We start from the raw sequence: 23,003 nt of genomic DNA on the forward strand, positions 1-23,003 counted from the left end.
TGGAAGTTGTCAATAAAAAATTTTTTTAAAAATTCTAATGAAGAAGCTGCTGAATTTTAGGGAAAACAGGAGGATGAAAAGACCTTCGAAGATGAAAAGAAGAACAGTGGCAACAAGAAAAGCTGTTTCATAGTTTTATATTTATTTGAGAGAGAGACACAGAGAGAGTGGGAGGGGGGGAGCATGCCACAGAGCCTCTTGCCACTGCAAATAAGTTCAGATGCATACACCACCTGTGCATCTGGCCTTACATGCGTGCTGGGGAACTGAACCTGAGCTGGTAGGCTTTGCAATCAAGTGTCTAACTACTGAACCATTTCCCAACCCATGGAAGAGCCCAATTGGAATATAAGGTTTATAATTGGAATAATAATGGAATACATTTGAGAATGGAATAATGGGAGACATTTGAGAAAAGATGTATTTATATTATGAAAGACCTTCAGTAAAAGGATAGTGAATTATCTATAGCAATTGTAGCTTTCTGTATTTAAACACAAAAAGTGGGCTGGAGAGATGGCTTAGTTGATAAGCACTTGCCTGTGAAGCCTAAGGACCTTATTCGAGGTTCAATTCCCTGGGATCCATGTTATCTAGATGCACAAGGGGGTGCATGCATCTGGAGTTTGTCTGCAGTGGCTGGAGGCCCTGGTGTGCCCATTCTCTCTCTCTCTCTATTTGCCTCTTTGTCTGTCACTCTCAAATAAATAAATAAAATGAACAACAACAAAAAAATTTAAAAACAAAAAGTTAGCTGGATATGTTGTTGCATGCTTTTAATCCCTTTAATCAGGAGACAGAGGTAGGTGGATCACAGTGAGTTCAAGGCCAGCCTGAGACTACACAGTGAATTCCAGGTCAGCCTGGGTAAGACCCTACCTTGAAAAACCAAAAAGACCAAAAAAAAAAAAAAAAAAAAATTAAGAGAGCTTTGTAGAGAAATTTGTATAATGGACTTATACACGGTACCACTAAGAACAGGCCTGGGTTCATTTCCCAGCCAATGCAACCTTAGGTCCCATTACAGCTGGATGTGGGTAGGGTTACAGAGTGAGTTCTAGGTTATCCTGGGCTAGAGTGAGACCGTACCTCAAATCCTCTCCACTCAACACAATTTCCAAGGATACCAACTAAGAATGACTGTAAGCACATGCATGCCTTCTTCCCAACCAAAGAGTTTGAAATGTTTGTGTACAATCAACTTGACCTTTTCATTTCTCTTTGAACTTTTTTAGGGAGGTGGTGAGATGGGGTCTCACTCTAGCCCAGGCTAACCTGAAACTTATTATTTTGTAGCTTAGGTAGGCTTCAAACTCATGGCAATCCTCCTACCTCAGACTCTTGAGTGCTGGGATTAAAGGGGTAAACCACTATGCCCAGCTCCATTTTTACTTAATTTTTTTTTTTCGAGGTAGGGTCTCACTCACTCTAGACCTGGAATTCACTATATAGTTTCAGGGTAGCCTCAAACTCATGGTGATCCCCCTGAGGAATTGTCTCAAGTCTAGCCCAGGCTGACCTGGAACTCACTCTGTAATCCCAGGCTGGCCTCATACCTCTGTCAGGATTAAAAGTATATGCCACCACAGAGTGAATTAGCAGAATGAATCCCAGGTTAACCTGGCTAGAGCAAGACACTACCTTGCAAAAAAGAGAAAAATGCAAGGGATACATTGTGTTTTATAATTCTTTTGCAAAATATCTGAGTGAGAATGTACAGAGTGCTCTAATCTCACTTTTTTCTACCTGCAATTCCTCCCTTCACCATGCCATACTTTTCACACAACACTTAGCACCTTTTAGTATAATACATTTTTTTGTTTCTTCTTTACTGTCTCTTTCTCCTTTAAGCATCACAGAGGCAGGTCATCTTTTATATGGGAAGTCTCTCAAATGCCTGCAGTAGTGCCTGTCATATAGTAATGATGATAAGCAAAGAAATATTTGCATGCTTAATGAACAAACAGACAAATGAACATGGAACAAAACACAGTTGCAAAGATAGCCACCTATCTAATGAAGTTTCTACAAATTTTTAAAGACAAAAGTAAGGTTTCAGGGCTGGATGGATGGATTAGTGGTTAAGGCCTTTGCCTGCAAAGCCAAAGGACCCAGGTTCAATTCTCCAGGACGCATATTAGCCAGATGCACGTATCTGGAGTTCATTTGCAGTGGCTGGAGGCCCTGGTGCGCCCATTCTCTCTCTCTCCCTCCCTCCCTCCCTTCTCCTCTCTGTCTCTCCCTCTCCCTCTTTTTCTGTCAAATAGATAAATAAATAAAAGTAAGGTTTCATTGCTACTAGTTAAACATTAGACCCTCAAGTCTTTCTCTGTTCCTTCCCCAAATCCAACTAACACAACAGTAAAAAGAAATGTAAATATTAAATTAGAAAGATAGAGAGACTGAGAAAGAACTTAAACAGGAGGAAACAATTAGAAATTTTCATTTGAGGGCTGGAGAGATGGCTTAGTGGTTAAGCGCTTGCCTGTGAAGCCTAAGGTCCCCGGTTTGAGGTTCGGTTCCCCAGGTCCCACGTTAGCCAGATGCACAAGGGGGCACACACGTCTGGAGTTCGTTTGCAGAGGCTGGAAGCCCTGGTGCGCCCATTCTCTCTCTCTCCCTCTATCTGTCTTTCTCTCTGTGTCTGTCGCTCTCAAATAAATAAATAAACAAAAAAAAAATAAAAAAAAATTTTTCATTTGAATAGGTGGGGATGCTAAAACAAAGATCTGCAGGAAAGTCAACAGCAAGCCAATTCAGGCGAAAGTATAGGAATTCAAGTTATCAAGCCCTTGTGAAATTGTGTAGTAGAGCTAAAAATAGGGTTGCAAATATCTTCCACTATCCTGAATGAACAGGTGCCTAACCTTCCTGTAATCAGGCAGAACACAAAGGCATTTAACTATATAGAGGCATAGACAGGCAAGACAGGGTTGTTGTGATGGTTTAATTCAGGTGTCTCCCATAAGCTTAGAGGTGTTCTGACTGCAAGGTTCCCAGCTGATGGAGATTTGGGAATTAACACCTCCAGGAGGTAGTGTATTGTTGGGGGCGAGCTTGTGGGTGTTTTAGCCAGCTCCCCCTTGCTAGTGTTTGGCTCACTCTACTCTTCTGTTCCTGTTGTCCACCTTATGTGGGTCAGGGGGTGATGTCCACCCTCTGCTCATGCCATCATTTCCCCCTGCCATCGTGGAGCTTTCCCTCGAGCCTATAAGCCAAAATAAACCTCGTTTTCTTACAAGCTGCTCTTGGTTGAATGATTTCTACTAGCAATGTGAACCTGACTGCAACAATTATATAGATCAGGAAAGGTATAGTGACAAGCAGCAGTGAGGTTTATAAAATGAATGGTGAAAAAGCTCTAGTAGATCTACCAGAAAGCTGGCAACCAGTCTTGTAAACTCTTGGCAGGAGATGGAAAGTTTCCTCTATAGATAAAATGATAAACCTCCAAAAGCCAGAGATACAGACACTTAATGTATATCTGTAAATATTTAACACTACATAGGATTTATTTATTTATTTATTTTGGTTTTTCAAGGTGCAGTCTCGATCTAGCCCAAGCTGACCTGGAATTCATTATGTAGTCTCAAGGTGGCCTCAAACTCATACTGCTCCTACCTCTGCCTCCCGAGTACTAGGATTAAAGGTGTGAGTCACCATGCCCAGCCCTACATAAGATATTTCATAGGAGTCATACACACACATACACACACATACATAAACAGATTAAAATAAATACTTACATAACCAACATCAGGTCTGTAACATGTATAGGCCCCTAAAATACTATGTAAAACATCATGATATGGGCCACCCTTCGGAGAGAAAAACAAAAATTGAAACAATTAGTAACTATTACTAAGTGAAAGCTTATAAAAAGTTAAAAAACTTATATATGTAAGTACAATGATGTGATGGGGAGGTAATATGATGGAGAATGGAATTTCAAAGGGGAAAGTGGGGGGGGTGGGGAGGGAGGGAATTACCATGGAATTTTTTTTATAATCATGGAAAATGCAAATAAAAATTTAAAAATTTAAAAAATATAAAAACTAAAAAAAAAAAGTTTAAAAACTGGGCTAGAGAGACAGCTTAGCAGTTAAGGTGCTTGCCTGTGAAGCCTAAAGACCCAGGTTTGATTCTCCAGGTTTCATGTAAGCCAGATGCAAATGGTGATGCATGCATCTGGAGATCATCTGCTGTGGCTACAGGCCCTGGTGTGCCCATTCTCACACATACTCTCTCTCTAATAAATAAATAAAAATAAATCAGAAAAAAAGCTAAAAAACTGGCCGGACATGGTGGAACATGCCTTTAATCCTAGCACTCAAGAGGTAGAGGTAGGAGAACCACCCTGAGTTCAAGGCCACCCTGAAACTACATAGTTAATTCCAGGTCAGCCTGGGCCAGAGAGAGACCCTACCTTGGAAAAAAAAAAAAAAAAAAAGTAAAAAAACCCTGCATTTCCTAGTTTTAGTGTGGTTAACAATTTCCAAAAATACTCTAAATATATCCTATCAAATATTTTCAAATTTAAAAAAATTTTGATTGTGGGGTAGGGAGATGGCTCAGCAGTTAAGGTGCTTCCTTGCAAGGCCTGATAGCCTGAGTTCAATTCCCCAGTACCCAGTATATATGTAAAGCTAGATGCACAAAGTGGTGCTTGGGGCATCTGGAGTTCATTTGCGACGGCAAGAGGCCCTGTCATGCCCAGTTACTCTCTTTCTATCTCTCCTCACACACACACACACAAAAAACAGCATCCAAAGTGTTTCATTCTTTAAAAAGTAAAAATTAGGGGCTGGAGAGATGGCTTAGCAGTTAAGCGCTTGCCTGTGAAGCCTAAGGACCCTGGTTCGAGGCTTGATTCCCCAGGACCCACAAGGTGGTGCATGCATCTGGTGTTTGTTTACAATGGCTGGAGGCCCTTGTGTGCCCATTCTCTCTCTCTCTCAAATAAAGAAATAAAAATTAAAAAAATTAAAGCACGGTATGGTGGCACATGCCTTTAATCCCAGAACTCAGGAGGTAGAGGTAGGAGGATTGCTGTGAGTTTGAGGCCACCCTGAGACTCCATAATGAATTCCAGGCTAGCCTGGGCTACGGCAAAACCCTATCTCAAAAAAACAAAAACAAAAAAATAATAAAATAAATAATGGCTTACCAGGTAATGTGCTTGTCTATGAAGCCTAAGGACCCATATTTGACTCTTCAGGTCCCACGTAAACCAGACACACAAGGTGAAGCAAGTGCGCAAGGTCACAAATCTGCACAAGGTGGCACACACATCTGGGGTTCAATTATAGTGGCTAGAGGCCCTGGTGCACCAATTCATTCTTTCTGTCTCCCTCACTGTCTTGAATTAAAAAAAAAAAAAAAACAAAAAAAACAAGCTAGGCGTGGTGGTGCATACCTTTAATCCCAGCACTCGGGAGGCAGAGGTAGGGGGATTGCTGTGAGTTCGAGGCCAACCTGAGAGTCCATAGTGAATTCCAGGTCTGCCTGAGCTAGAGTGAGACCCTACCTCAAAAAACAAAAAACAGAAAGAAAAATTAAAAAAAGGTCCACAAAACTGATAAGACAAATGAAAAGAAACTTTTGCTGGACATGGTGGCACATGCTTTTAACCCCAGCACTCTGGAAGCAGAGGATCTCTGTGAGTTCAAGGCCACTCTGAGATAGTGAAGATAGTGAGATAGTGAATTCCTGGTCACCCTGAGCTAGAGTGAGACCCTACCTCAAAAAAACCAAAAAAGAAAAAATTATCATTTTGTTCCATTGATTGAAATTAGTTTTTCTTTTAAAAATAATGGGAATGCATATAGAGAATTTGTCCACTTGGATATGAAAAAATTTTAAGACACAAAAGTAGTCCTGTTTAGAAACTCACCTTCTGAAAGATGTAGAGAGATGGAAATGTTCGTGATATATCCAATTTAATTAATTCCAGACTGGCCTCTCGGTCAGCAACAGATATACCTGCATTACCAAAGATAACATTTAAATGATTACTTGGCTGTGACATGTTCATTTTATTAATAGAGACTGAACACATAGCATGTATTTTTTTTAAGATTTATTTTTATTTATTTATATAAGATAGCCGGGGGGGGGGGGTGAGAGAATGGGCAGGCTAGGATCTCTAGCCACTGCAATTGAACTCCAGACACATGAGCCATCACATGTATCTGGCTTACATGGGACTTGGAGAATCAAACTTTGGTCTTTAGGCTTCACAGTCATGTGTCTTAACTCACTAAGCCATCTTTCCAGCCCTCTTTCTTTGTTTTTTTGAGGCAGGCTGATCTGGAATTGAACCTGGGTCCTTGGACTTTGCAGGCATGTGCCTTAACTGCTAAGCCATCTTTCCAGCCCTGTTTCTTTTTTTTAAATTTTTTTATTTTTTAAATTTTTATTAACATTATCCATGATTATAAAAAAATATCCCATGATAATTCCCTCCCTTCCCCCGACACTTTCCCCTTTGAAATTTCATTCTTCATCATATTACCTCCCCATCTCAATCCTTGTACTTACATATATACAATATCAACCTATTAAGTACCCTCCTCCCTTCCTTTCTCTTCCTTTTGTGTCTCCTTTTTAATTTACTGTCTAGCCCTGTTTCTTAAGGAATGTACAATAGCCGAATAATCAAAAAATTTATGGTTTTTTGCTAGTTTTCTCTCTGTCTCTCAAACTTTGAGTTTCCTTTCTTTGTTTTGTTTTTTGAACAAGCATCTTGGCTCCAGTCCAGGCTGACCTGGAATTCAATATGTAGTTTCAGGGTGGCTTTGAACTTGCACCCAAGTGCTGTGATTAAAGGCCTGTGACATCAAGCTCGGCTCTCTCAAATTAAGTCTCTCTTTTATTCTTTGAGGCAAGTCCAACAGACTGGCTTTTTTTTTTTTTTTTTTTTTTTTTTTTTTTTTAATGTGAGAGCAAGAGAGAGATTTGGCACATCAGGGCATCCACCCACTGTAACTGAACTTCAGATACATGCACATGTGCAACCTTGCATGCTTGCTTCGCCTTGTCCATCTGGCTTACATGGGATCTGAAGAGTCAAACCTGGGTCCTTGAGCTTCACAGGCAAGTACCTTAATGGCTAAGCCATCTCTCCAGCCTTTAAGTTTCATATATGAGGAGAATGTCTATACATTTATCCCCAAGTAAATGATGATTCTATGGGGAAGGAACTCTGCTCCTGCTTTTATAGAATATTGGGACAGACTACCATTCCCATGGTAAGAACTAGAGGGGAAAAAGAATCCAATAATAAATATCACAAAAAAAAAAGAGGTTGATATTGTATATATGTAATTACAATGATTGTAATGGGGAGGTAATATGATGGAGAATGGAATTTCAAATGGGAAAGTGTGGGGGTGGGGAGGGAGGGAATTACCATAGGATATATTTTATAATCATGGAAAATGTTAATAAAAATTAAAAAAAAAAAAAAAAAAAAGATTGCCAAAAAAAAAAGAGGGCCGGGAGTTGTGGTACATGCTTTTAATCCCAGCACTCAGGAGGCATAAGTAGGAGGACTGCCGAGAGTTCGAGGCCACTCTGAGACTACCTAGTGAATTCCAGGTCAGCCTGAGCTAGCATGAGACCCTACCTCAGATCCCTCCTGCAAAAAAAAAAAAAAAAAGAGATCTCAGAGCTGGTACAGGACAGTCCAGAGAGCATTTAAATTCTAGAAAGGCTGGGGCTGGAGAGATGGCTTAATGATTAATGCGCTTGCCTGCAAAACCAGAGGACCCAGGTTCAATTCCCAAGGACCCACATAAGCCAGATGCACAAAGTAGGGCATGTGTCTGGACTTCATTTCTCTCTTTCTTTCAAATAAATAAATAATATTTTTGAAAAGTTCTAGAGCCCAGTATGGTGGCACACACCTTTAACACCAGCACTTGAGAGACAGAGGTAGGAGGATCACCGTGAGTTTGAGGCCACCCTGAGAGTACATAGTGAATTCCAGGACAGCCTGGGCTAAGTGAGACCCTACCTTGAAAAAAAAAAGAAAGAAAGAAGGGTGGACTGGAGAGATGGCTTAGCAGTTAAAGTTTGATTTCCCAGTACCCATGTAAGTCAGATGTACAAGGTGGTGCATGTGTCTGGAGTTCGTTTGCAGTGGCTAGAGAACTTGGTGTGTCCACTTGTTTAAGAGAGAGAGGTGTGAGAGAATAAGCATACCAGAGCCTCTAGCCACTGAAAACAAACCCCAAACACATGTGCTACCTTGTGCATCTGGCATACATGGGTCCTGGGAAATCAAACCTGGGTCCTTAGGCTTCTGAGGCTAGCAACTTAACCACTAAGCCATTTCTCCAGCCCTCTTTTTAAAATTATTTATTTTTGCACATAAGTCAGTGTGTATGTGTGTGCCACGGTTTCCTGCCACTGTAATCAAATCCCTGTCCAGCTTAATGTAGGAAGATAAGGAACTAAATCCGAGTTGGCAGGCTTTGCAAAAAAGTATTTTTAACCACTAAGCCATTTCCTCAAGTCTTGTGTCCAACTTTCTAATCCTTTTTTTCTGTTATATCCAATATATTATAAATCTTTCCAATGAATTTTTTAATATTTTATTTTTATTTATTTATTTATTTGACAGAGAAAGAGGGTGGGAGATAAAGAATAATGTGCCAGGGGCCTTTAGCCACTGCAGATGAACTCCAGATGCATGAGCCCCCTTGGGCATCTGGCTAATGTGGATCTTGGGGAATTGAACCTGGGTCCTTTGGCTTTGCAAGCAAACGCCTTAACCACTAAGCCATCCTCCAGCCCCAATGAATTTTTAATTCTAGATATTTTTACACATGTACATGTGTACACACACGTTGTCTGTGCATTCTGTGGGGGTAGTCAGAGTTTGACCATAGATGTCTTTAAATGCTTTCTACCTTTTTTGTTTTGTTTTGTTTTTTTGACGTAGGGTCTCACTCTAGCCCAGGCTGACCTAGAACTCACTATGTAGTCTCAGGGTGGCCTTTCAACAAAGAAATAGAATAAAAGAACAATGGGACTGGAGAGATAGCTTGGCGGTTAAGCACTTGCTTATGAACCCTAAGGCCCCAGTTCGAGGCTCGATTCCCCAGGACCCACATAAGCCAAGGTATACAAGGTGCACAAGGTGGCATATGCATATGGAGTTCGTCTGCAGTGGCTGGAGGCCCTGGTGTGCCTATTTATTTTTTCTCTCTCTCCATCTGCCTCTTCCTCTGTCTCTTACTCCCAAATAAAAACAAACAAACAAAAGAACAAGTGGTGGTACACGCCTTTAATCCCAGCACTCGGGAGGCAGAGTTATGAGGATCACTGTGGGTTCTAGGCCACACTGAGACATAGTAGATTCTAGGTCAGCCTGGCTAGAGTGAGACCCTACCTTAAAAAACCAACCAACCTGAGTTCAAGGCCACCCTGAGACTATATAGTGAATTCCAGGAGAGCCTGAGCTAGAGTGAAAACCTACCTCAACACCCCCCCAGAAAAAAAAAAAAAAACAACCAAACAACAACCAACAAGTGGACATTCTTACCAATTTCTAGAATTAGGGAGATGTCTTAGTTGGTAAAGTGCTTGCCTACTACCCACAGAAAATGCCAGTCATGGCCGCAAGTGCCTACAATTCCAGCACTATGGGCAGGTGAAGACAGGAGAATCCCTGAGGTTCACTGGCTAGCTATACTATAGACTAGCTGCATTAGTGAGCTTCAGGTTCAGTGAGAAAGGTTGTCTCAAAAAAAAAAAAAAAAAAAAAAAATCAGGCATGGTGGCACATGCCTTTAATCCCAGCACTCTGGGAGGCAGAGATAGGAGGACTGCCATGAGTTCAAGGCCACCCTGAGACTACATACTGAATTCCAGGTCAGCCTGGCCTAGAGTGAGATCCTACCTCAACAAACTAAAAAAAAATAAAATAAAATAATACAATAATTTGAGAGAGAAAGAGGAAGATAGAAAAAGAGAATGGGTATGGGGTGTGCCAGGGCCTCTACCTGCTGCAAACCAACTCCAGATTCATGCACCACCCTGTACATCTGGCTTACATGGGTCCTGAGGAATGTAACCTGGGTCCTTTGGATTTGCAAGTAAGCACCTCAACTGCTAAGCCATCTCTCCAGCCCAGCTCAAAAAAAAAAAAAAAAGTGTATATATATGTATGTACACACACACACACACACACACACACACACACACACACACACATATACATATACATACACACACACATATACATATATATACATATACACACACACACATATATTTGGTTTTTTGAGGTAGGGTCTTGCTTTAGCCCAGGCTGACCTGAATTCATAGTCTCATGGTGGCCTTGAACTCATGGTGATCCTCTGATCCTCCGACCTCTGCCTCCCAAGTACTGGGATTAAAGGTGTGTGCCACCACTCCCTGCACAAAAATATTTTTTAAGAAATAAAAAGAAAAATCAGGCTGGAGGGATGGCTTAGTGGTTAAGGTGCTTGCCTACAAAGCCAAAGGACCCGGGTTTGATTCCCCAGGACCCACATAAAGCCAGATGCACAAAGTGGTACATATATCTGGAGTTTGTTTACAGCGGCTGGAGGCCCTGGCGTGCCCATTCTCCCTCTCTTCTTCCTATATCTTACTGCTTGCAAATAAATATCTTTAAAAGTTGTTTTCTTTGCCAGGCATGGTGGCTCACGCCTTTAATTCCAGCACTCAGGAGGCAGAGGCAGGTGGGCTATAAATCCAAGCCCACCCTGAGAACTACACAGTGAATTCCAGGTCAGCCTGGGCTAAAGCAAGACCCTACCTTGATAAACCAAAAACAATTAAAAACAAAAATCAAAGCTGGGTGTGGTGGTGCACGCCTTTAATCCCAGCACTCGGGAGGCAGAGGTAGGAGGATTGCCATGAGTTTGAGGCCACCCTGAGAATACAGAGTGAATTCCAGGTCAGCCTGGACTAGAGTGAGACCCTACGTCAACAACAACAACAACAATCAGCCGGGTATAGTAGTGCACGCCTTTTATCTCTGCACTCAGGATGTGGAGTGCTGAGTTCGAGGCTAGCCTGAAACAATAGAAAGACCCTACCTTAAAATAAAAATAAGTTATCAACCAAACAAAACACCCTGGAACAAAAGGATAATGAAATGGCTAAGAACCTGTCAATATAAAACTTACATTTTCAATTACTTTGTACTTTTTCACCTTTGAGGTAAGGTCCCACTCTAGCCCAGGCTGACCTGAAACTCACTCTACAGTCCCACACTGGCCTCAAACTCAGCAATCCTCCTACATCTACCTTCCCAGTGTTGGGATTGAAGGCATGCACCACCATACTAGGCCATTCTTTGCACTTGTAATTCCCCACAAATAGCTTACATGAATGACAGACTTCAGGGTGACACTTTCATGACCCTGGAAATCAAGTCCTCTCTAACACTGGTTAGTCAATTTTCACCTCCCTAATGTTCATTTTCCTAAAACAGAAAAAGAAGCATTTAAGAATTTAATATACTCGCCGGGCATAGTGGCGCACACCTTTAATCCCAGCACTCAGGAGGCAGAGGTGGGAGGATTGTGAGTTCGAGGCCACCCTGAGACTCCATAGTGAATTCCAGGTCAGCCTGGGCTACACTGAGACCCTACCTCAAAAAAACAAACAAACAAAAAAAAAAAAAAAAAAGAATTTAATATACTCATAGAAAATCACTGTGAAGTTAGGTGTGGTGGCTCACTCCTATAATCCCAGCACTCTGGAGTTTGAGGAAGGAGGATTACCATGAGTTCAAGACTAGCCTAGGCTACACAGTAAGTTGTAGGTCAGCTAGAGTGAGACCATGCCTCAAAAACAAAAAGCAAACAAGCAAAAGAAAGAATACTATAACATAAGCACTATTTCTCTATCCAAAGTTGCATTCATTTTTAGAACTTAGAGGCAAGAGATGAATGAGGGTTTGTTTTTCATAAACAAATACAAAAACAAAAAGTGGCAGAATAACTGTACCCCATTACACAAGGGCAATAGATAATTGAGTAAGTTTACCTAAATTTAATTAACTATCATGAAAGGAACAAAATATTTCTGTTTTTCAAAAATGATTTGGGAAAAAAAAAAAGACAAGAATAGAGGGAAAGATGGGAGGGGTTATGAATGCATTAAATGAACAAAGAGTAAGGGTAAAGCACAGGAAGAATGATCTATAATATCCCAGGGACTGAGTGAAGATGGTAGAATGGGAATGCAAGTGGATGTACAGAACATCAATCTTTTTCTTTTTTTTTTTGTTTATTTTTATTTATTTATTTGAGAGCAACAGTCAGAGAAAGAAAGAAGCAGAGAAAGAGAAAATGAGTGGCATGCCAGGGCCTTCAGCCACTGCAAACAAACTACAGACGCATCCTGCCACCCTGTGCATCTGGCTTACATGGGTCCTGGGGAGTCAAACCCAGGGTCCTTTGGCTTTGCAGGCAAGTACTGCTGTGATTTATATCCTGGTTTCTCAGTTTATCTGTGTATAAGGGATTTGTTTGTTTGTTTTTATTTTTCAAGGTATGGTCTCATTCCAGTCCAGGCTGACCTGGAATTCACTATGTAGTCTCAGGGTGGCCTCGAACTCCCTGCGATCCTCCTACCTCTGCCTCCTGAGTGCTGGGATTAAAGGCGTGCACCACCACGCCTGGCTTCTGTTTATAAGTTACTTACATACTTTAAGTTCCAGTTTCCTCTTCTGTAACTTAGCATAATATCTACCAAGAAGATTAAGATTAAATGAATAATGTACATAAAGCAGTTATCACAGTTCCTGTCATATGGTACAAAATCATATGATTATAATAGTATCTGAATTTTCATTTTGAAATTCTTATTTTAAAGACCCCATACCTTCTGTGTCATTATCAGAACTTGTTTCACTGAAGCTTTTCCATCGTTCTTTTGCTCTTGAAAGGAAGATTTCGTAAAGTTCTGGGAAAACAAACAAACAAACATTTATAAATAATAGGAAAGAAACATATTCACATTTTTATTTTCATTCTTTATGATTACAACTCAGGTATCTCTGGTGTAGCAGGAATCAAAAACATGACAAAAGTGCTTCATTATATCAGAAGGATTCATTATACAACCAAAAAGACAGTGAAAAACAAACAAAAAACAAACACTACAGACTCAGTGACAAAAACACTGGAGAATGGTCATCCAGGTAGATACAATGTAAATGCGTGTGTGAGGAAAAAGAGATGTTCTGCTAATGGGGTAGCACTGTGGAAGAGTAGAAACAACCACTCAACCAGATTTTGTATTCCATCGGTCACTTGCTACTTGTGGGACTTCAAGAAAGTTACTTAACTACTCTGGTTCTTGACTTTCTTCATCTAGAGAGAAGTGACACCTACTTATAGGGTTGCCCATAATGATTAAGCAAGCCCAAGCCATTTTATGAAAAGCTAATATATCTTAAAAGACATGTAATAAATTCTTGTTTCTCCTTGTTGTTTACTCCCCATGATATTGTTATTTATTTTTATTTATTTATTTTGGTTTTTCGAGGTAGAGTTTCACTCTAGCCCCGGTTCACCTGGAATTCACTATGTAGTCTAAGGGTGGCCTCAAACTCACAGCAATCCTTCCACCTCTTTGCCTGGGATTAAAGGCATATGCCACCATACCCGGCTCAATATTATTATTTAAGCAACCTACATTTCATACAGATTTGGTCTAGAGATTTATATACAAAAATCCATAATCTGTGTCTTTTTATTTTAGATGCCTTGCCAATCATTAGATTTCCATATGTGTGTAGTCTCATAAAACTCCTGGAACAGAAAAAAAATCAAAAGATTTTTCTCTAATCTCCAATTTTGTTTTCACTTTCTAACTAAACATTATAGATATCTGAAACTACATTCAAAAAAGGATATTTCTGGGCTGAAGAAATGGCTTAGAGGTTAAAGTGCTTGTCTGCAAAGTCAAAGGACCATGGTTCGATTCTTCAGGACTCACATAAGCCAGATACACAAGGTGGCACAAGCATCTAGAGTTTGTTTGCAGTGGCTAGAGGCCCTGGTGTGCTCATTCTCTCATTCTATCTCTATCTGCCCCCCCATCATAAATAGATAGATAGATAGATACATAGATAGACAGACAGACAGACAGATAAAGTTGGGCGTCATAGTACATGCCTTTAATCTCAGCACTTAGGAGGCTGAGGAGGATTGTCGTGAGTTCAAGGCTGCTCTGTGACTATATAGTGAATTCCAGGTCAGCCTGTACTAGAGTGAGACCCTACCTCAAAAAACTAAAAAATAAAATAAAATAAGATAAATATATTTTTTTAAAAAGGATATTTCTGCCAGGCATGGTGGCACATGCCTTTAATCCCAATACTCAGGAGACAGAGGTAGATGATCCCTGTAAATTCGAGGCCACTCTGAGACTACATAGTGAATTCCAGGAGAGCTTAGGCTAAAGTGAAAGCCTACCTCAAAAAAACCAAAAAAAATAAAATAAATTTTTTTTTTTTTAAAAAAGGATGTTTTAAGCTGGGCATGATGGCACACAACTTTAATCAGGAGGCTGAGGTAAGAGTATTGCCATGAGTTCAAGGCCAGCCTGGGCCACAGAATGAGTTCCAGGTCAGCCTGGGCTAGAGTGAGATCCTGCTTCAAAAAACTAAGAGAACAAAGAGTAAATTTCAGCCCAAAGCCACTGTGAGACTACATAGTGAATTCCAGGTTAGCATGGGCTACAAAAGACCACACCTCAAACAAAACAAAACAAAAAAAGTAAAACATGAGTATGAGTTCTAAAATCTGCAAGCAGAGCCAAGCATGGTGGTGTACACCCTTAATCTCTGCACTCAGGAAGCAGAGGCTGGAGGAGGGCTTGAGTTTGAGACCATCCTGAGACTATATAGTGAATCTCCAGGCCAGCCTGAGCTAGATAGAGCAAGACCCTACCTTGATAAACCACAAAACAAAATGTAAACAGTATAAGAGCATGGACTGAGAAATAAATTTTCTTCTGTTAGATATAAGTACAGTTAACAGAGTACTTATGAACTCTTCCAATCATGAAAATGTACATGTTTAATTTGTTTGTATGTGTGTGTGTATATATCCTCCTTTAAAAAAATGTTGACATCATACTACATATATTGATCTGTATCTTACTTTGTTCTATTAGGGGCTGTTTTACATTAATAGGCATAAATTTATATGTTTTTACTTCATCATCAATATCTGTGTTAATGATAGGTATTCTTATCAAGAATCATTATAAAGTAACTGACAAAAAAAAAAAAGTAACTGACAAGATATATTTCAAACCATACTCTTACAATTCTAATTTCTTCTATTTATTTATCATTATCCACTGATGGCTTAAAAATGAATTTAAAAAGGGCCTGGAGAGATTGCCTAGTGGTTAGGGCACTTGCCTGCAAAGCCTAGTGGACCCATGCTCAATTCGCCAGTATCCATGTAAGCCAGATGCACAAGGTGGCACATGCATCTGGAATTTGTTTGCAGTGGCTGGAGACCTTGGTGCACTCATTCTCTCTTTCTGCCTGTTCCTCTCTCTGTGTCTCAAATAAAATTTAAAAAGTATTTTAAAAAATGAATTTAAAAAGAAAAAAGTAATGGTTGGAGGTATGGCTTAGCAGTTAAGGCATTTGCCTGCAAAGCCAAAGGACCTTGGTTCTATTCCCCAGGACCCATGGAAGCCAGATGCACAAGGTGGCATATGTGTCGCATCTGGAGTTCATTTGCAGTTGCTGGAGGCCCTGGCGAGGCCATTCTCTGTCTCTCTCTCTCTCTCTCATAAATAAAAATAAAAATTACTATTATTCATATCCAACCTCAAATGATTTGGTGAAAGAAGTGAATATAATTTCAATACAATTACTTGAGGTTGTCAAGCATCAAACTGAAAGTCTACTTTCTGACATTTCAGACTAGTTTTAAGTCATGCCAGTTTTGCTATTCTCAAATTTTATAAATATCTTGGAAGCTTGGTATCATGAGAGCCTGTCTTACAGAATGAATACGAAAATTTAAGAAAAAAAGAGGTAGTACATTTTAAAACAAAGGGTAGTGCTCCAGAAGATTTACTGTCATATTTCTAATCAGAATTTCACCTCAGATAAATTTCATGCTTGGTTCCTCATTTTATTTTGGATTTACAAAATGAATGTTTGAAGCAGGCTTATGGACAGGACAGTACCTTATACTTCATAAAAGAATATTCTTAATTCAATATTTTGCTTTCTGAATTTGTGGAAATGGTATTTATGCCTTCAACAAAGAGAACTTCTACAACATATAGTCTAACAATGCTATGGGATAGCAAAAGATTGTATTCTCAATTTATAGATGAAGAAAACTGAGACTTTTAAATGTTAAGTAATTGCCCAAGGTCACACATCTAATATATAGTGGAACTAAGATTTAAACCACATTTGACTGACTTTAGAGCCTGAACTCTTAGCTAATGTTCTCTAGTAGTGATACATTTCATGACCGAAACAAAAAAAGGGCCAAATTATTAGTCATTTAAAAGTAAACAAAGTTGGGCCGGAGGGATGGCTTAGTGGTTAAGACATTTGGCTGCACAGCCAAAGGATTCAGGTTCGATTCCCCAAGATCCACGTTAGCCAGACACACAAGGGGTTGCATGTGTCTGGAGTTTGTTTGCAGTGGCTAGAGGCCCTGGCACGCCCATTTTCTCTCTCTCTACTTCTTTCTGCCATATAAATAAACAAATAATAAGTAATAAAAGTAAACAAAATTATCAAAAATAAGTTAAATCAATCAAAATTGAGCATCCTTTCTACATGAAAAAGAGATTTAGTTTCCTATTTCATTCTTCAACACACAAATGCCTAACAGAGAAAACTAATGTAAGTTGGAAAACACATAGCTCATTTATATTACAAATATTTATAAATTTCAAACTTAAAAAAGAACCTTCTTGCCAGGTATGGTGGTTCACCTCTTTAGTTCCAGCACTCAGGAGACAGAGGTAGGAGGATCGTTGTGAGTTCAAGGCCACCCTAAGACTATATAGTGAATTCTAGGTCAGCCTAGGCTAGAGTGAGACTCTACCTTGAAAAACCAAACCAAACCAAACCAAACAAAAAAAATTTCTGAAGCTAGGTGTGGTGGTGCACACCTTTAATCCCAAGTTCTTGGTAGGAGGATCACTGTGAGTTTGAGGCTACCCTGAGATAGAGTGAGACCCTACCTCAAAAAACCAAAAACAAAAGAAAACTCACAGATTTTACTTATATGAAATATAACTCATTAAGTAATACAGTTTGGAAGGAGGTGAGGCAAGCTCTTTAACATGACATTATTTATGGTAATGCCTTTTAAAATGGTAACTCTACTAATGATTTATGCAACTCTCCAGATGATAATTTGTATGTGTGGGAAAACTGAATATAGAATACAAACCAGGAGTGATATTTAGTTCATTTCCTACAGCTAGACTCCAAACTTTCCCACGAACACTAGGGGGCAATCCCTGCCACCACAATTCTCGAACTCTTCTTGTACTACGCCTAGAATTAAAGGAGGAGAAAAAAAAGGAAAATGTTACTTTTTATACCAAAAGTACTAGTTGCATGATGGTTACCTAAGGCCAAATGAGCAGATGAGAGTTAAGAATGTAAGAGTGTAGGCTTTAAGTCAGATACACCTGAATTCAAATGTAGTTTAGCCATTCACTGTATCGCCTTGGGCAAATCACTTAGCATCTCTAACCTTGAATTTCCCTGTAAGATAAATGTAAGTAAAAATACATATGTGTTACAAAATTGTAAAAATTAGATGTAATTACTTATGTAGAAATCAATAGTTCCATTATCTGTAAGGAATATGTTCTAAAACCTCTAGTAGATGCCTCAAACCAGAGATCATACTGAATTCTCTATATATTTTTTCTGACTCGTACATGGCTATGATGAGGCTGAAGGTATAATTTGGACATAGAAAGAGAATATAAGATAAATAAAGCAGGAGGCATATTAGTCTCAAAGTATGATGACGGGAAATTTATAGAAAGGGAAGATCATGCTTAACATATTTTCTTGATTAAGAAAAGCATTTTTGGGCTGGAGAGATGGTTTAGAAATGGTTTAAGGAGCTTGCCTGAGAAGCCTAAGGACTCATGTTCAACTCTTCAGATCCCACGTAAGCCAGACACACAAGGTGACATGTGTGCACAAGGTCACACATGCACACAAGGTGGCACATGCGTCTGGAGTCCGATTACAGTGGCTGGAGGCCCTGGAGTGCCAATTCTGTCTGTTGCTCACTTGCTCTCACTCTCTCGCAAAAAAATGGTCAGTCTGTTGGGTTTGCCTCAAACAATAATAAATAAATAAATGAGAAGCATTTTAAAAACACTACGTAGTTAATTCCAGTCAGCCAGGGCTAGAGTGAAACCCTACCTTGAAAAAAAAAAAAAAGGGAAAAAAAGAAAGAAAGTCAAATAAAACACCTTGTATTATTATTTTATTTTCTTCTTTGTTATTTATTTCTTTAGAGACAAGATCTCACTTTGTAGCTCTGACTGTCCGAGAACTACATTGCCCAGGCTAGCCTTGAACCTCATGACAATCCTACTGTCTCCTGTTCCAGGGTACTCGTATTACAAGTGTGCATATCTGCTTTCAAAACATTTTAATATCTAACATTTTGAAGAAGGACAAGAGAAAGCAATCTTTTTCTAGAGCCTTTCAGTTAAGAGACTGAGGCCCAAACAGAATCAGGAGATGCCACCTTACCCTGGCACAACAGAAATGAAACTAGTGTCTGATCAAGACTGATCTACAGTGACCCCTGCTGGCCAATAGCCCAGATGGGCTGGCCCTGGGGTCCACTCTCCAAATCATAAAGACTGAGGCCTTCCTGTTCCTCCCTTGTACAGTATGTACATCTCTCCAGTTTTTACCCTGTGCTACTTGGACACAAGAGTCTGGCCTGCCTGGGTGGCTGTGGGAAAGCACAGCACTGTTTCTTTCTTTTTTTTCTTTTCTTTTTCTTTCTTTCTTTTTTTTTTTTTTTTTTTGGTTTTTCGAGGTAGGGTCTCGCTCTGGCTCAGGCTGACCTGGAATTCACTATGTACTCTCAGGATGGCCTTGAACTCACGGCGATGCTCCTACCTCTGCCACCACGCCCGGCTTCTTTCTTTTTTTAATTTTAACTTTTTTTTATTGACAGAGTCCATAATTATAGACAATAAATTATGGTACTTCCCTCCCCACCCCTACTTTCCTTCTTAGCACTGTCTTTCGATTTGAACTTTTCTGCTTGCCTCTGTTTTATAGTTTAGAGTAATTTCTATGTAGTCTCAGGGTGGCCTTGAACTCACAGCATCCTCCTACCTCTGCCTCCCAAGTGTTGGGATCAGCCACCATGCCTGCCTGGAGTAATTTCTCACTTTGATCACTTGCATGATTTTCCTCTGGTCTCTGAATCTACCACATGTGTACTTCCCTTACACTCCAGCTCTACCACATGTGTGCTCTCAGCAACTCTAGGCTTGCTTCCTGTGTAATTTCTTTTTTTTTTTGGTTTTCCAAGGTAGGGTCCCACTCTAACCCAGACTGACCTGGAACTCACTATGTAGTCTCAGGTGGCCTTGAACTCATAGCAATCCTCTACCTCTGCCTCCCAAGTGCTGGGATTAAAGGTGAGAGCCACCACGCCCATCCTGTGTAATTTCTTTAAACTTGGGGTAACCATGAGTGTAACTCTCTACATTACTTATTTCTTGCCTGCATCTCTAGGTCTCTGCTTTGATATCTGCCTTTTCCTTTTTCTTTTATATTGTATTTTTATTTATTTACATAAAGAGGGAGAATGTGTACACCAGGGCCTCCATCCACTGCAAACAAACTCCAGATGCATACACTACCATGTGCATCTGGCTTACATGGATTCTGGGGGATTGAACCTGGGTCTTAGGCTTCACAGGCAAGCACCTTAACCACTAAGCCATCTCTTTAGTACCCTCTCATTTTTCCTTGAGCCTCACTGTTAACTTCCCTCCACAGAGAAGCACATGGCAGATGCCATGTTGGTTCCTTCTAAGTCTCCCTACATATGCTCCTAGATTCTACTTTCTACCCATTTGTGGCTCTACTCTAATCCCTCTTTAAAGGCCTCAGATTTAGCCAGGCACGGTGGTCCATGCCTTTAATCCCAGCACTTAGGAGGCAGAGATTGAGGGATTGCTCACTGAGATTACATAGTGAATTCCAGGTCAGCCTGGGCTAGAAGACCCTACTTTAAAAAAAAAAGAAAAAAAAAAAAAAGCCTGTTTTCAGCCTATGCTAGAACAAGACTCTGCCTCAAAAAATCAAAATCAAAACAAAACAAAAGGCCTCAGTTTCTCTTAAATGAGCTTTATGAACTTCCTTCCACATGCTCGTGGCTCTAATCTAGTCCTTCTCTAAAAAACCTCAATTTTCTTAAAAGGAATCTTGTAAATGATGCAGTGTTTCCAACGTGACAGCATATTTCCTACCCACACACGTGTTTATGACTCTGCTCCAACCTCTCTTCCTAGATCCCAATCTCCCTTAAATAACCCCCACAATTTGTGATTTCCTCCTAAATAAACTTAGTAATTCATAATTTAACTTTCCTGAATCCATTTTTATTAAAGGTAGGAAAGAACCCAAAACTTAAGGTTCAGAAATTCTGAGGGAACCCTCCTGAACCCTAAAATCCTGCATCAATTTAATACGTGTATTTAATAATGGATGTATATACATATTGAGTTCCTGCCAAACCCTCTACACTGTGTTTTTTTATAATTAATGGCATGCTAAAATTAAGACAATATGGTACTGGAGATAACTAAAAGTTCTTCAATCAACAAGTATTTTATATGGGTCTGCAAAGACTTTTTTTTTTTTTTTTTTTTTTTTTTTTTTTTTTTTGGTTTTCTGAGGTAGGTTCTCACTCTAGCTCAGGCTGACTTGGAATTCACTATGTAGTCTCAGGGTGACCTCAACTCATGGCAATCCTCCTATCTCTGCCTCCCAAGTACTGGGATTAAAGGAGTGTGCCACCACATCCAGCTTTTTTATTCTTATTTATTTATTTTTTTTTAGGAGAGGTAAATTTTTGACAGGTCCAGAGGTCAGTAGGAGAAGTATGCATTAAAGACTGAGGAGGTCATGGAAGCAAAGGCAAAGAGATAGATATGGACATTTCCAGGCAATGGTTGATAGTTAAATTTCTGGATAAATCTGTTTACTTACATTACTTCCCAATTGGGCAGAATTTCATTGATCCAAATGACCATCGCACTTGCAATGTTCTCTTCCTGCTTAAATCGTTCTTTCATTATTCTTTTTCTTTTATGTGCTTCTTTAATTTCTGTTTCAAACAAGTAAGAGTTATTTAATACAAATGAGCTAGATCAAAATCCCTTCCTTTTGCATATAACTCTATAGAAGAGACTTTCTCAAAATGAATCTTATCAGAGAGAAAAAAGGAAGCAGAAAATAACCTTGCATAATTTTGAAATGTCACCTTCTGGGCTGGAGAGATGGCTTACAAGTTAAGGTGCTTGCCTGCAAAGCCAAAGGACCCAGGTTCAATCCCCCAGTACCCATATAAGCCAGATGCACAAGAGCGCATGTGTGTGGAATTGATCTGCAGCAGCTGAAGGCCCTGGCCCATCCATTCTCTCTCTCTAACTCTATCTCTCTCAGATTAAAAATAAAGTAAATAGATTTTAAAAAAGACAACTGTTTGTTACTGTTATCTTAAAAGAAAGTAACAGCTTCTAAAGGAAACTGAATAAAGAACAGAAAAATGACAAGTAAATTTCTTCGTTCTCTTTCTTTCTTTCTTTCTTTTTTTTGAGGTAGGGTCTCGCTATAGCCCAGGCTGACCTGGAATTTACTATATAGTCTCATGGTGGCCTCAGACTTATGGTGATCCTCCTACCTCTGCCTCCCAAGTGCTGGGATTAAAGGTATGCACCACCATGTCCAGCTTTTCTTCTTTTCTTTCCTTTTCTTTTCCTTCCTTCCTTTCCTTCCTCCTTCCCATCCTCCCTTCCTTTCCTTTCCTTCCTTTCTTTTCTTTTTTTAAAAATATTTTTGTTCATTTTTATTTATTTACTTGAGAGAGACAAAAGAGAAAGAGGCAGAGAGAGAGAGAGAGACAGAGAGAGAGAATGGGCACGGCAGGGCTTCCAGCCACTGTAAACAAGCTCCCTCCCTCCCTTCTGTCCCTCTTTCTTTTCCTTCCTTTCTCTCTTCTTGCCTTTGTTTTGTTTCAATTTTGAGACAGTGTCTCACTATAAAGCCTTAGTAGGCTAGATAGGACCTGTTATGTAGATTGGGCTAACCTCAAATTTGGAATGTCTTTCTTGCCTCTGTTTTCCAAGTGCTGGGATTATAGGAGTGTACCACTATGCTCAGCTCATTTTATCACACATTTCTGTTTACTTAATGTAGAAAGAGACATCCATTATGAATTAAGTATATATAACAAAAAATGTGGGCTGGAGAGATGGCTTAGTAAAGGCGGTTGCCTGCAAAGCCTAAGACCCAGGTTTGATTCTCCAGCACCTATGCAAACCAGATGCACAAGGTGGCACATGCGTCTGAAGTTCATTTGCAATGGCTAGAGGCCCTGGCATGCCCATTCTCTCTTTCTCTCTATTTGCTTCTTTCTCTCTCAAATAAACAAAAATAAAGAAATTATTTTTAAAATGTGACCAACTAACAGCTACTTCTCATATAAGGGGTTTATGAATCTCTTAACACAGATCACATGAAATTAAAAATAATTTTGCTAATGGCACTATGTGTACATGAACTATTCTAGCATGGTGTTTCACTTTCCTAATTAAATTGAAATAAAAAAAGATCCCCCCAACAAGCACATAAAAAACAATATACCTTCGAATTTAGAGGTCACTATTTTGGAACAGGAGCTGCCTCAAATATAGGGAAGTGAGCTATAAAT

At 39.7% G+C, this 23,003-nt stretch overlaps 1 protein-coding gene across 3 annotated transcripts in view; it reads right to left on the minus strand.

Annotated features, from left to right (window-relative positions):
* Tbc1d12 (TBC1 domain family member 12) overlaps window positions 1–23,003 on the minus strand; it is a 110,907-nt gene that overhangs the window by 23,271 nt on the left and 64,633 nt on the right. For 2 of the 3 annotated variants that reach the window (XM_004653035.2, XM_045141834.1), the window contains 5 exons: window positions 21,281–21,398; window positions 17,460–17,566; window positions 12,889–12,969; window positions 5,894–5,982; window positions 3,747–3,818 (listed from right to left, as the gene is read on the minus strand). In XM_004653035.2, coding sequence (XP_004653092.2) covers window positions 3,747–3,818; window positions 5,894–5,982; window positions 12,889–12,969; window positions 17,460–17,566; window positions 21,281–21,398 — 467 coding nt within the window. The remainder of the gene's footprint in view (window positions 1–3,746; window positions 3,819–5,893; window positions 5,983–12,888; window positions 12,970–17,459; window positions 17,567–21,280; window positions 21,399–23,003) is intronic. The other variant, XM_045141833.1, reaches the window with a different exon arrangement.

The sequence above is a fragment of the Jaculus jaculus genome, chromosome 1, assembly GCF_020740685.1.
Source record: "Jaculus jaculus isolate mJacJac1 chromosome 1, mJacJac1.mat.Y.cur, whole genome shotgun sequence".
NCBI classification, from domain to species: Eukaryota; Metazoa; Chordata; class Mammalia; order Rodentia; family Dipodidae; genus Jaculus; species Jaculus jaculus.